The sequence below is a fragment of the Microcaecilia unicolor genome, chromosome 13 (assembly GCF_901765095.1).
Source record: "Microcaecilia unicolor chromosome 13, aMicUni1.1, whole genome shotgun sequence".
In the NCBI taxonomy this organism is placed as follows: Eukaryota; Metazoa; Chordata; class Amphibia; order Gymnophiona; family Siphonopidae; genus Microcaecilia; species Microcaecilia unicolor.
The window spans coordinates 83,981,970-83,996,565 of record NC_044043.1 but is presented as its reverse complement, the minus strand read 5'-3'; the positions used below and the strand labels follow the sequence as shown (position 1 = coordinate 83,996,565).

General features: G+C 46.9%; 1 protein-coding gene across 1 annotated transcript in view; it reads left to right on the top strand.

Annotated features, from left to right (window-relative positions):
• NOL9 (nucleolar protein 9) overlaps positions 1 to 14,596 on the top strand; it is a 40,521-nt gene that overhangs the window by 11,696 nt on the left and 14,229 nt on the right. Inside the window, exons 5-7 of the mRNA XM_030185739.1 lie at positions 2,225 to 2,321; positions 5,406 to 5,503; positions 8,093 to 8,254. Coding sequence (XP_030041599.1) covers positions 2,225 to 2,321; positions 5,406 to 5,503; positions 8,093 to 8,254 — 357 coding nt within the window. The remainder of the gene's footprint in view (positions 1 to 2,224; positions 2,322 to 5,405; positions 5,504 to 8,092; positions 8,255 to 14,596) is intronic.

The window sequence follows — 14,596 nt, the reverse complement described above, 5'->3', positions numbered from 1 at the left end:
GCTGGCTCTTAGTGGTGTAGCTCAATGTCTGCCATGCCCTCGCGTCAAACGTGATGACGTCGAGGGCGGAGTGATGCAATTTGTTGAGTGCCATTGCTCCGCCCTCGACGTCATCACGTTTGATGCTAGGGCGGGGCAAACACTCATGGGCAAATTTCGATCTACACCACCATAAATTTAGAACGTTGGGACTTGGGAGGCTTCATTAGAACGTTGGGGTTGTGAATTATGTCTGGATGGGACGTGGCTGAGGGCGGGTCTATGAGTGTGAGTGAGTGAGTGGTGCTGACAGCCTAGCCTACCGACAGTACAGGGCTTCAGTGTTTCCCTACCACACAGTGAGCTTCAGAACGTTGGAGGTGAGAATTATTTATATAGATACACTGAGTGTATTATGTTGATCTCTATTTATTTGGATATTTCTCACACCTTTTTCAGTAGTAGCTCTAGGTGAGTTATATTCAGGTAAACTGGGTATTTCTCTGTCCCTGGGGGGTCTGTTTGTACCTGAGGCAAAGGAGGGTTAAGTGACTTACCCAAGATCACAAGGAACAGCAGTGGGATTTGGGCACCTCAGGATGTCAAGACCAGTGCTTTAACCACTACACCACTCCCTGTTAAGAACCAGGCTACAGGTTCTGTGGGGTTCAGTTGTTTTTAAATTGCAATACATGACTATAAACTGCTGCATGAACAAAGCGGTACAGGCCTAAATTGTTGGTCTGTGTTTGTTTATGAAATTTTGATGTCTTCCATTTCTTCATGGTTTGCAATAAAAAGCATATTGCTGTTCTGATGGTTTACATACCCTAGAGGGGTTTTTCTTTGCATTTTGGTTCCCTTCCTTCCTCCCGCCCCCCACTGCTATTTTTTAACTCTAGAGCTCTGGTTAGTTCCTTGTCATAAATGTTGTTTCTTTCTATGGTTGGAGGTTGTTTATTAGTATAAAGGATTTGACATTAATCTGTTGCATTTCTTCTCTGGACACTAGATGGTGCTCTACAGGGAAACTTTCTCCTTTCCCCAGATCAGGCCAGGGAAAATTTCTGTCCCACTATCTCTGTTCCTTACTGATGAGGTGGTTGACATTTCCCCAGTGCTATCTTTAGGAATTCATGGTTGAAGCTTACTAATTATTTTTATTCTTATTGGTAAGGTAGTATTTAAAACACAGAAAAAAGCCACGGAAAAATATCACACTTTTTGAAGACCGCAGGAGGGAGTCTCTTGTACCGTGTCATGTGTTATTCAATAATCATTAAAAATATGGGTAGTACTAGAGCAAGAGAAGAACTTTCTTTGGAAGTCTGTTGCTTTTGGACTTTAGCAAGCATGATATTTGGAGATTTTTGTTCTGTAGTGAGCTGCTTGCATGTGTGCTTTCTGCCCCAGGGCCACCTTCCCAGTATAAATTGATGTCACAAACACTTTTTTTTTTTGGTTAGGTAAATTTCCTTTTTTTTTTTCCCCTAGGATTCTATCTCAGATCCTACTTCTGCTAGGAATATAGTCCCATGAGCCTTCATTCACAGCTAACTTTTTTTTTTTTTTTATTACATTTGTACCCCGCGCTTTCCCACTCATGGCAGGCTCAATGCGGCAGGCAATGGAGGGTTAAGTGACTTGCCCAGAGTCACAAGGAGCTACCTGTGCCTGAAATGGGAATCGAACTCAGTTCCTTAGGACCAAAGTCCACCACCCTAACCACTAGGCCACTCCTCCACTGTTGCTACTATTTGAGATTCTACATGGAATGTTGCTATCCACTAGCAACATTCCATGTAGAAGTCGGCCCTTGCAGATCACCAATGTGGCCGTGCAGGCTTCTGCTTCTGTGAGTATGAATAGCAGAATAATTTCTTATAAACAAAAGGGAGCCTTTGTACAAAGGACAGATGAATTGTCATGGACTTAAAAACATTGGTTTGAAAATTTGCAAGAACCACCCTCCCACTCTGTCAGACTGTCAAAGTAATGCTTGAATGTTTTCACTTATATACACTGTCAGCTAGCACATTTGCTTATTTCCGATCTGACGAAGAAGGGCAACCTTGGAAAGCTAATCAAGAAATGTATTAAGTTATGTCCAATAAAAAAGGTATCATCTTATTTTCTTTTCCATGTTTTATTTTGTTTGATTTCTATTGATAACCTTTAAGAGTGGACTAACACGGCTACCACACCTCTTTACAAAAACCACATTAAACTTTTTTGTTTCTTTTAGAGGAGAATGATGGTTGTCCTGTGATCTTAGTATGTGGACCAAAGAACGTTGGAAAGTCAACATTTAATAGACATCTTATTAATGTATTGCTAAATCAGTGAGTACAATTCTAAATTTATCATCCTTAGAAAAACTAATCAAAATCATATTCATTTTTTGCAATTGTTACTAAGGGCCTTGTTTACTTAGGCGTGTCAACATTTTTAACGTGCCTACAGTTAAACCGTATGTTAACCGCTTAGGCGCCTATAGGGATATTATAGGCACGTACACAATTAACATGTGTACATGGTTAATATGCGTTAAAGATGCTAACGAGCCTATAATGCGGCTTAGTAAACAGGGCCCTAAATGAGATGGTAGGTCTTGCTCTAAACTTTTGAATACATAGATTTTAGGGTGTCTTGGTGGATTTCTTTTTTTCAGCACAATTTTATGAAATGAAAGATGGTACAAAATATGTTCCAGTGAGTTTGTACATCCACAACAAAACATTCTACTGGTGGAACTTACAACCTATAAAGATTTTGATTTTCAATGATCTCTTTTCGTATTCACATCAGAGATAAAATATAATCAATGGTGGAATCGGGGGACCCTTGCACCTCCCCCCCCCCCCCCCCCTGGGTTAATCAAAACAAACACAACCACTCCCAATTACAACTATACCTCCCTCCCTCCCATTTTGTGGATTTTTAGTATTCCTTTAGTTATTCTTAAGCAATTACGTCTGGGGAAGACCATTTTCAAAGATTTTACCCGAGTGAAATTGGGGACTGAATTACCCTCACCCTGCATGGGTAAAAGGGGCATGACACCATGCAGGAGGCAGGAATTTTACTTTGCAGTCCTTTCATATGACTTGTGGCAGAGACTTCTCCTCTGCAGAGTTTTTGGTTACTGAAGTACTCGTGGTCCCGGCTGTCCTTGACTTTTCCGTAGGGCATCTGATGAAATACTTACAAGCTTTTCACAAGCTAAATTTTATTTATTTGTTGTATTTTCCCACCTTTTTGCAGGCTCAAATTAAGGAGGGGCGATCAGATCACCGTATCTTTTTTTTTTTTTTTTTTTTTAATTACCAGGTTTTATGGAGCTCGTTAGTGTACAGTTTAACACTGAGAGAGCTATGTTGTCTGTAATTAATATTGATGCAAGACATTTGATCCCCTTTATCATAAGCACACTGAAATAGCTTTTTCCCTTTTTTATTTTGCCTGTGTTTTTAGCCATTTGGCTGAAATGTACTGTAATTATTAAGTGGGTAAGCAGTGCCTTGAAAAGTAGAAAGTTTATCTTGAAACTGTGTTGATTTCACAACTCGTCATTACCTCTCCCGATCACCCCCTACTTTTAAACTTACTTCATTAACTTGGCATTCAGTCCAGCCTGATGTAAAGTGTTTTCTACTGCAGTCCTGATTTGGTGTATCATTTCCCCTCCTTTGGCTGTAGTCAAGTCCTGCCTAAAAATCTGTCTCTTTGAGGTCACTTTTAAATCCTAAAACTGGTTTTCCCTTATGCCTTTTTATTTTTTGGCTTATTCTTTCCAACTCAACAATAGTTTTATACAGAAGGGATTGAGAAATGTCTGTCTAGGGCAGGGTTGTCCACCCTCTGTCCTCGAGAACTGCAATCCAGTCAGGTTTTCAGGATTTCCTCAATGAATATGCATGAGATCTGTTTGCATGCACTGTCTCCATTGTATGCAAAGAGATCTTGTGCATACATCCTGAAAACCCAACCTGGCGAGGGCCGAGGTTGGTCATCCCTAGGTGCAAGGTAACTGTCTGAAAATTAAATGGAATGGGGTGAAACTTTGGCAATAGGGGAAAAAAAAAACAGATGAAAAGACGCATCAAGTTGAAAATGGGCCAGATGGACTGAAAGATCCAGAGAAATAAGTTCCCCCACCCTTCCAAAAATGGACCCGTTCATTTCTATAGGAGCAGTTACATTTCGTATATATTTCTGTTACAAAGCTGTAACATCAGCAGTGGGGTAATTCCTCCTTTCAAATTGACTCACCCTTGTTCCCCAGCCCTTACCCCCTGTAACTGTCTTGCTGCTCCCAGCTTCCCTTCTACTACTACTTATCATTTCTATAGCGCTACTAGACATACGCAGCGCTGTACACTTGAACATGAAGAGACAGTCCCTGCTCGACAGAGCTTACAATCTAATTAGGACAGACAAACAGGACAAATAAGGGATAAGGACAAAGAGTAGCAAGATTCCGTGCGGAATCCCAAAGAGCAGCAAGATTCCGGAATCCCAAAGACTACTACTACTACTTATTTCTATAGCGCTACTACACGTATGCAGCGCTGTACACTTGAACATGAAGAGACAGTCCCTGCTCGACAGAGCTTACAATCTAATTAGGACAGACAAACAGGACAAATAAGGGATAAGGACAAAGAGTAGCAAGATTCCGTGCGGAATCCCAAAGAGCAGCAAGATTCCGGAATCCCAAAGACTACTACTACTACTTATTTCTATAGCGCTACTACACGTACGCAGCGCTGTACACTTGAACATGAAGAGACCGTCCCTGCTCGACAGAGCTTACAATCTAATTAGGACAGACAAACAGGACAAACAAGAGATAAGGGAATATTAAAGTGAGGATGATAAAATAAGGGTTCTGAACAAGTGAATAAGGGTTAAGAGTTAAAAGGTGCATCAAAAAGGTGGGCTTTTAGCTTAGATTTGAAGACGGCCAGAGATGGAGCTTGACGTACCCCTCACACGTATAAATTCACAAATGCGCAAGCTACTCATGCATACAGGCACACATACGTGCACATACTCCCATGCTATTAACCTATAGGTATCACAAATGTACACAGACCCACATATAGTGGGGTTGGAAACAATTTTGTGAGCCACTCTGCATGAGTTTCCCACTTGTGTGTTTGTTTTTCTTTTCGATAAAGTTTCTAAATCTCTTTGTTTTGTCTGTGTCTGGACCAGATTGTAAGTTCCATGAAGTAGGGCTTGTTTGTTTTGTCTGTCTGTGCAGTGCTGTTGTATCTATCTTGTAGCATTATAGAAACTGATGGTATGTTCTTTTTTTAATTTTCATGTGGTTAGACTTGGATTTTCACATTTCTGTATATTCATGACATTTAAATTTAGGTTTAATTGCCACCTATCTAAGACTTTGTTTTGTGTTTTAGAATTCCATGCGTTGAGTATTTGGAATTTGATCTGGGACAGACTGAATTTACACCACCTGGTTGTATCTCATTCTTTAACATTACAGAGCCACTTCTTGGTATGTTTTATTTTTTTTTTAATCTGTTTTGGCTCCTGATCACCTGATTGGTCATTTTAGGTTGTAATTTGCTTATCTCAAAAATGTCAAACATTCGAATGTCTCATGAGACTAAAACTGACCATTTCATAAGAAAGTGGAAGGCTCATTGGGCCTATTCTGTCAAGCATGTTCCCCCATCCCATGCACGAGATTAAAACCCTTAACAAATGACACATTCGGTGTAAAAATAAGTTTACCTATATTCATGATTCTAATTGCGTTACATTTTACCATCACTTGTGGTTGTTAAGGAGGACAGGAAGACAGAGAGATGAACAGAAACACAAAGTAGTTTAATCATTTTGTGCAGTGATATAAACACAAGTACTGGTGAGTTTTTGACTACTTTCCAAAAGGCATTTTCCTCATAGGAAATTTGAAGAATCATGGCGTAGGAGGTAATACCCTTTTGTGCACTGCAAATTGGTTAAAAGACGTGAAACTCTCTAGTAGGACGGAATGGTAAGTTTCTATATGGAAAGAGGTTTCCCAGGGATTATATTTGCAGAGGTCATAAAATTATTCACAAAATACACTAAACAGGGTAATCAAAAAAGATCACCCACCAAAATGTCAAGTGATCAACACAAACGTGGATGTCAGAGAAGAATTCACATATTCTTTAATCAATCTTAAAAATAAGTACAAGAAAAGTATCAGAATATCAATCTAGACCAATAACAGATTATTGGACCTCTTATGAGCCATCTCATTTCAAGTCCCGACCTCAATCATAGACACCTCTATGTCCCCCCCCCCCCCCCCCCCCCACCCCCCCCCCCCACTACTTTACAAAAATATTTTTTACAAAAAGAGTTTTATTGTATATTGACTTTACATTTATTCAAACTTCAAATTTACTTCATATAGCATTCTACGCATAATCATACTCACTAAGAAAAAGTGATCTTAAAAAAAGCACTTGGCTTTTTTATTTCTTTATTTATACATTTCATATATACAGTACCAAGAACACCTCTTGCACAACTTAGGAGAACAGTAAGTACATCTTTACACAGGAAACCACTACCCCCAACTTACACTCCCGCCTCCCATATTAGTCCACAACAGAAGCTAATGACCAAGCCTCTATTCTGGGAAAAAAAAAACAATAAACTATAATACATTCTAGCACAAAAGAGACTCTGAAGGGAGATGTGGAAGACAATTATATCTGAGGTGTAGATGCAATCTCCGTTCCAGGTGGCAGAGAAGGAGCACCCCCCCCCCCCCCCCCCCCCCCCCCCCCTGGAGTCCAGGAACGCTTTCAGCTGCAAAGGTTAAAAAAACACATACTTTACAGAATTCAACTTCACCACACATTTACAGGGATAATTTGGCCAAAAAAAGGTCCCCCAAGTGAAACACAGTGGGGCGCAGCTTAAGAAAAGCTTGTCGCCTCCTCTGCGTTACCTTGGTCACATCAGGATACATCCGTACTTGAACATTCAAAAACTTTTCTTTCCGATACTTGAAAAATAACTTCAGTATCCAATCTCTATCTAACCGTGAAACAAATGTCACTATAAGAGTAGCTCGCTCCCGCCGCTCCTCTTCACCCTCCAACTCCCGGATAAAGTCCAAGGTGTCAAACCGCACAGCAGACTCCACAATAAAGCACTTGGCTTTAATGAACTCACAGCAGCTCCTCATTAAAATGGCAGAGGATTGTAAGGATTTTGTGAGACTAGGAGACTGATCTTGCAGATGAAATTTAATGTAGACGTGCGCAAGTGATGCGCATAGGGAGAAAAATTCTAACTGCAGGGTTCAAAATTCCCATTCCTTTAGCGTCTTGCTCCAGACCATTCCCTATGAGCGAGAATATGTCCTCCTACCAGTTATATAGGCAACAGTTAATATAAGAATAGCCATACTGGGTCCATCTAGCCCAGTATCCTGCTTCCAGCAGTGGTCAACCTAGGTCACAAGCACCTGGCAGAATCCCAAATAATAGTTTAACCTTACAACGCAAAAATAACAGAATACTCCTTGAAACTAGTGACCGGCAGATTGAAAATAGATAGTCAAAAGATTTTTTGTGTGCATTTTTTTTTTTTTTTGGCAGCACATAATTTAAGCAGTGGAATCAGTGGTGAACATAGGGCTCAAAAGAGGTTTGGACAAGTTCTTGGAGGAAAAGTGTTTAAAAATATATTAGTCTTGGAAGAGCCATTGCTTATCTCCGACAATGATCAAATTTTGGAATCTCCCGAATACTTGTGACCTGGGACTGATCACTGTTGGATGCAGGATGATATGCTTAGTGGACCTTGGTCTGACCCCCACTTGGCTTTTCTTACATTCTTAGAGCTTTTTTTTGTTACGTGTGTGTGTGTTGTGACTTGGAGATAGAATAGGATAGTAGATAAGAAGTCTACCCAAATTGCTCCCTGTTGTAGTGCCTTAGACCCTCATTGATTTTTGGTCTTTCGCTTCCTTGCAACTAGGGATCTTCCATGCTTGCCATACTTGAATTTTGTTACTGTGTTTTTGCTGGAAGTATGACTGGAGTTGTCATTTCTGTGGGTCTTGTTTCATTTTCAGGTCCACCTTTTATGCACCAAAGAGAGCCTCATAAAATGGTTTATTATGGGGAAGCCTCCTGCGAACATGACTTGGAGAGATACATTGAGACTGTGAAATACATCTTGTGTTTCTGTAAGAGAGAGGCACCTCTTGTGATTAATACCATGGGATGGGTGAAAGGTATGTGTAATGATTTTATTTTTCAGAGTATGTAGAAGTTAAGAAAGAGCATCATAAGTCTGACTTTGTGGTCATCAAGTATAGCAATAGAAATAGTTGGAAGCATAGATTTAATGAACAGATTACTACTATTTGGCTAGTTATTGCTTGATTTTTACTTAACTCTGGTTTAAACAGCTTGATCACTGTGGAAAACAATTACATCACTTCCTTCAATTTCATTGCAAGCAGTCATTGAGTTGGGGATAAGGTACCATACAAAGCTGCTAGGCAACATGATTTAAAATCCAAATATAGCTAGGAAGGACTGCAACACTGCGATGGAGAGGCTAACTCAGATAGCTAATAGCAGTGAGCAGTTAGGCTCACTCTGCTGTGACCTGAATGAACCTCATATCACTTTGTCCAACTAGCCATTCCATATCATCAAGCTGATCAATCCATAGACTGGTGGGTTGTGTCCATCTACCAGCAGGTGGAGATAGAGAGCAAACTTTTGCCTCCCTATATGTGGTCATGTGCTGCCGCAGTGTTGCCAGGTGGGCGGTTTTACCGCCCAATTGGGCGGTTTTCCGCGACCCGCCGCGGGAAATTTTTGCCCGCGGCGGGTTGCGGTTTTTTGGGCTGGTTTTTGTGCTTCGGGCGGTTTTTTCGGCCGCGGGGGGGCGGGGTTAATGACGTTTTTGGGTGGGGTTAATGACGTTTTGGGCGGGGTTAGTGATGTGGGAGGCGGGGCCGATGACGTGGGAGGCGGGGCCGATGACGGGGAGGCGGGGCCGATGACGTGAGAGGCGGGGCCGATGACGGGGAGGCGGGGCCGATGACGTGAGAGGCGGGGCCGATGACGGGGAGGCGGGGCCGATGACGTGGGAGGCGGGGCCGGTGACGGCGGGGGCGGGGTTGATTACGGCGGGGGCGGGGGTGATGACGCGGGGGTGGGGGTGTCAGGGGCGGGGTTTGTGTTTGGGCGGTTTTTGGGCTGTTTTTTGGGCTCCAGCGGGCTGGAAAAAAATTTTCCACCTGGCAACCCTGTGCTGCCGGAAACTCCTCAGTATGTTCTCTATCTCAGCAGGTGGTGGTCACACACAGCAGCAGCTCTGGCTAGGCCTCCAAGCCTAATCCTTAGGTTTTGTTGAGGCCTGGGGTTGAGGGCTCTTTTGAGCAAGTGCAAACCTGGTGGTGCCAGGTCCCTCCTTTTCTCCCCCCTCCCGCTGGCACCGTTAAAAAAAAAAAAAATTTCAAACGTCTTTAAAGGCGTTTATTTCGACGTTTATTTAAACGTTCATTGCAGCTACTCACTGGGACACCAGTTCGTTACAGCTCGGAGCGGCAAGCAGGTAATTTTACCTTTTTATAGCGGGCAGGGGGTTCCCCGATTCTTCTCCTCGTGGCATATGGCGTCGGAGGGCGAGGGCGCAAAGGGTCGCTCCCCGGATCGCTGGAGCGCTTCTAAAGGGGATGCGGGGGTTTTACAGCCTGATTCGCCCTTGATGGGTGACAGTTTAGTGACCGATGAATGTCCCGGTCCTTCCTCCGGCGTGGCGGTTTTTCCCGCCATAAGCGCCCTTCCCCCGCTCCTCGCCTCCGCCATCTTGGCCGGCCACGCGGCTCGGACGGCTTCTTCGTGGGCCGCCCTTGAGGTTGGAGACATTAATGCCATGAACGCCCTTAATTTGGGCGACGGCACAAAAGCGGCTAAAGTTAAGCGCCGTTCTTCCCGCGCGGCTCCTTTGCGGAGTGTCGCGCCAGACGCCATTTTGGATGCGCAGCATGTCTCTCCCCCGCTCTTGCGAGCGCCGGTTGAGGGTGCGTCTAGGGCTGTGGCCCAGGCTGCGGAAGTGCACAGTCTGGGGGTTTCTCCCCCGAGTTTGTTTTGCTGCTGCATCAGGCCTTCCTCATGCAAAACGCTGCCCCTGCTCCCTCGTCTGGTAAAGAGGTTGAGGTTCCCAGAGGTAAACGCCCTCGGGTTGATTCCCAGGCCTTGGAGGACTTTGTCTCCTCCGATGTAGATGAGGGCAGCGTGTCTGAGGTCTCCCAACGGTCCTTTGCGGATTCCTTGGAGGAGATAGATCCCCGCTCGGATGGAGCGGATGACCCCTCTGCAGCGCGGCTTTTTTAGCCCAGAGGATTTGCCCAACCTGTTGTTACAGGCCATGGACACTTTGAAGATTTCCTCTCCGGAGGACGTCTCTCCCTCAGCCCCTGTTGGCTCTGCCATTATGCTGGGGACGAAGCGCCCGCCTAAAACCTTCCACGTGCATGATGCCATGCACACCTTAATTTCGGCTCAATGGGATGTCCCGGAAGCGAGCCTCAAAGTGGCTAGGGCTATGTCCCGCCTCTATCCTTTGCCTGAAAGTGAACGTGAGGCCTATCTGTGGCCTACCGTGGATTCTTTAATCACTGCGGTGACTAAGAAAACGGCTTTGCCGGTGGAAGGTGGCACGGCCCTAAAGGACGCCCAAGACAGAAGATTGGAGGCGGCCTTAAGGTCGTCCTTTGAGGCGACTGCTTTAAGGTTGCAGGCCTCGGTTTGCGGTTCCTATGTGGCCAGGGCGTGCCTGACTATGGTGCAGCGGGCTTCCCCCTCGGATCATTCCTTGAGGGCTGATTGGCCGGCCCTGGAATCGGGCTTAGCCTATTTGGCAGACTTGCTGTATGATGTCTTGAGAGCCTCAGCTAAAGGCATGGCTCAGACAGTCTCTGCGCGGCGGTGGCTTTGGCTGAAACATTGGTCTGCTGACCACGCCTCTAAATCCCGCCTGGCTAGATTGCCTTTTAAAGGCAAGCTGCTCTTGGGGTCGAGCTGGACAAAATCGTGACCGATCTCGGCACGTCTAAGGGCAAGAAATTACCAGAGGTCAGGGCTCGGGCTAGTACTCGTCCCGGTACCTTCAGAGGACGGTTGCAGGAAGCCCGTCGGTACCGCCCGGGCAAGCGGGCTCCTCTGCCCCTTCTTCCTTCAAGAGGAATTTAAAACTCCCCCAAGCAGCATTCTTTTCGCAGAGACCGCCGTCCCGGAGGTGCTCCCTCCGGTCCTCCCCCAGGGTCTCGTACCCGATGACGGGGCCTTGGTCCACGCCCCAGTGCAGATTGGAGGACGGCTGTCCTCGTTTCTGGGCGAGTGGACCACAATAACTTCAGACGCGTGGGTGCTGGAAGTCATCAGAGACGGCTACAAGCTAGAGTTCTGCCGACCCTTAAAAGCGGGTTCGTACTCTCTCCCTGCAAGTCTCCGGTCAAAGCTGTGGCAGTGCAGCAGACCTTGGACAATCTGATCCGCCTGGGCGCGGTCGTTCCGGTGCCAGAAAGTCAGCTTGGCAAGGGACGTTACTCCATTTACTTTGTGGTACCAAAGAAAGGAGGTTCTGTCCGGCCTATCCTCGACCTCAAGGGGTCAATCGGGCCTTGAAAGTGCGGCACTCTCGCATGGAGACTCTCCGCTCTGTTATAGCGGCAGTGAAGGCAAGAGAGTTCCTGGCATCCTTGGGCATCAAGGAAGCGTACCTGCATATTCCCATCTGGCCTCCTCTTCAACGCTTTCTGCGTTTTGCAGTCCTGGGACGACACTTCCAGTTCAGAGCCCTCCCATTCGGGTTGGCTACTGCTCCGCGGACCTTTTCCAAAGTAATGGTGGTCATCGCGGCCTTCCTACGAAAGGAAGGGGTACAAGTCCATCCTTATCTGGACGACTGGTTGATCCGAGCCCCCTCTTATGCAGAGTGCGGCAAGCTGTGAACCGGGTAGTTGCTCTTTTGAGCTCCCTGGGATGGATCATCAACTGGGAGAAGAGCCAGCTGCGCCCGACTCAGTCCCTGGAATACCTGGGAGTTCGATTCGACACCCAAGTGGGCAGAGTGTTCCTGCCAGACAATCGAATTGTCAAACTTCAGGCTCAAGTGGACCAGTTCCTAGTAGCCTCTCATCCTCGGGATTGGGACTATGTGCAGCTGTTGGGCTCTATGACGGCCATGATGGAAGTAGTGCCCTGGGCCAGGGCTCATAGGAGACCACTTCAACAATCTTTGCTGCGGCGCTGGACTCCGATGTCGGAGGATTATGCTGTGCGCCTTCCCTTGGACCCAGCAGTGCGCAAGGCGCTGAGCTGGTGGATGCAGACAGACAAGTTGTCTGCGGGAATGCCTCTGGTGACCCCAGAGTGGATTGTCGTCATGACGGACGCCTCTTTGTCGGGCTGGAGAGCCCACTACTTGGGAAGGACAGCGCAGGGGCTCTGGTCTCCTGCAGAGGCAAAGTGGTCTATCAACCTCCTGGAACTCAGAGCCATTCGGTTGGCGCTTTTGGAGTTCATCCCGGTACTGGTGTTGAAGCCTGTACGGGTCCTGTCAGACAATGCCACGGCTGTGGTCTATGTCAACCGCCAGGGAGGTACCAAGAGCGCCCCTCTAGCCAAGGAGGCTATGAATCTTTGCCAGTGGGCGGAAGCGAACCTGGAGCAGCTTTCAGCGGCCCACATTGCCGGAGTCATGAATGTCAAGGCGGTCTTTCTCAGTCGCCATACCTTGGAGCCCGGAGACTGGCAACTATCTGCTCAGGCGTTCTTGGACATCACGAAGCGCTGGGGCCAGCCGAGCCTAGTTCTGATGGCGTCATCGGCCAATTGCCAAGTGCCGCGCTTTTTCAGCAGAGGACGGGACCCTCGATCCCTGGGAGTAGATGCTCTTCTCCAACAGTGGCCGACACAAGAGCTCCTCTATGTGTTCCCGCCCTGGCCCATGTTGGGCAGGGTGCTAGACCGGGTGGCAAAGCATCCCGGCAGGGTAATCCGGGTGGGTCCGGATTGGCCCAGACGTCCCTGGTATGCGGACTTGATCAGGCTCTCAGTCGACGATCCTCTGCGGCTGTCAGTGGAGCAGGGCCTGTTACATCAGGGTCCCGTGGTGATGGAGGATCCCTCCCCCTTTGGTCTTACGGCCTGGCTATTGAGCGGCAGCGTCTGAGGAAGAAGGGCTTCTCAGACAAGGTCATCGCCACTATGCTAAGAGCGAGGAAGCACTCTACTTCTACTGCTTACGCCAGGGTTTGGCGTATCTTTGCAGCGTGGTGTGAAGCAGGCTCACTTTCCTCCCTTCACTGCTCCAATTTCTTCAGTGTTGGCGTTCCTGCAAGAAGGTCTGGAGAAAGGCCTGTCGCTCAGTTCCCTTAAAGTCCAGGTAGCGGCTCTGGCTTGCTTCAGGGGCCGCCTGAAGGGTGCTTCCCTGGCTTCGCAGCCAGATGTGGTGCGCTTTCTCAAGGGAGTTAATCACCTGCGCCCTCCTCTGCACTCAGTGGTGCCTGCGTGGAATCTCAACCTGGTGCTAAGAGCGTTGCAGAAGCCGCCTTTTGAACCCTTGTCAAGGGCATCTCTGAAAGACCTGACGTGGAAAGCAGTCTTTTTGGTGGCTATCACTTCAACCAGAAGAGTTTCCGAGCTCCAGGCGCTCTCATGTCGAGAGCCTTTTCTGCAGTTCACTGAGGCAGGAGTGACTATTCGCACAGTGCCTTCCTTTCTGCCCAGATTGTTTCTCGCTTCCATGTGAATCAGCAGCTCTGTCTCCCTTCCTTTCGTAGGGAGGACTACCCAGAGGAGTACTCTGCTCTTAAATATCTGGATGTGAGGCGAGTCATCATCAGATACTTGGAAGTGACCAATGATTTCCGGAAATCGGATCATCTGTTTGTCCTGTTTGCAGGTCCTCGTAAGGGTCTGCAGGCTGCTAAGCCTACAGTGGCAAGATGGGTCAAGGAAGCCATTGCAGCGGCTTATGTGGCCGCAAGGAAGGTGCCGCCTATCCAGCTGAAGGCTCACTCCACGAGAGCTCAGGCGGCCTCGATGGCAGAGGCCGGTTCCGTCTCCTTGGCAGAGATATGCAAGGCGGCAACTTGGGCTTCGGCCCATACATTCTCCAAGCATTACCGCTTGACTGTGGCTGCTCGGGCGGAGGCCCGGTTTGGAGCTTCAGTGTTGCGGTCAGGGATTTCAATGTCCCGCCCTGGGTGAGTACTGCTTCGGTACATCCCACCAGTCTATGGATTGATCAGCTTGATGATATGGAAGGTAAAATTATGTATAATCATACCTGATAATTTTCTTTCCATTAATCATAGCTGATCAATCCATAGCCCCTCCCAGATATCTGTACTGTTTTTATTCTGGTTGCATTTCAGGTTCAAGTGTAGTCTTCAGTTACTTCAGAAAGACTTCGTGTTCAAGTTTTTTCACTTGGATTCTTCAAGAGTTGAGACGAGTTTGTGTTACAGTGAGCTGCTGCATTCCTCTCCCCCCCGTTTTACGGGGCTGGATTGAGACATAAATTCTGCCGGCACTCCCTCCCGCTTCGT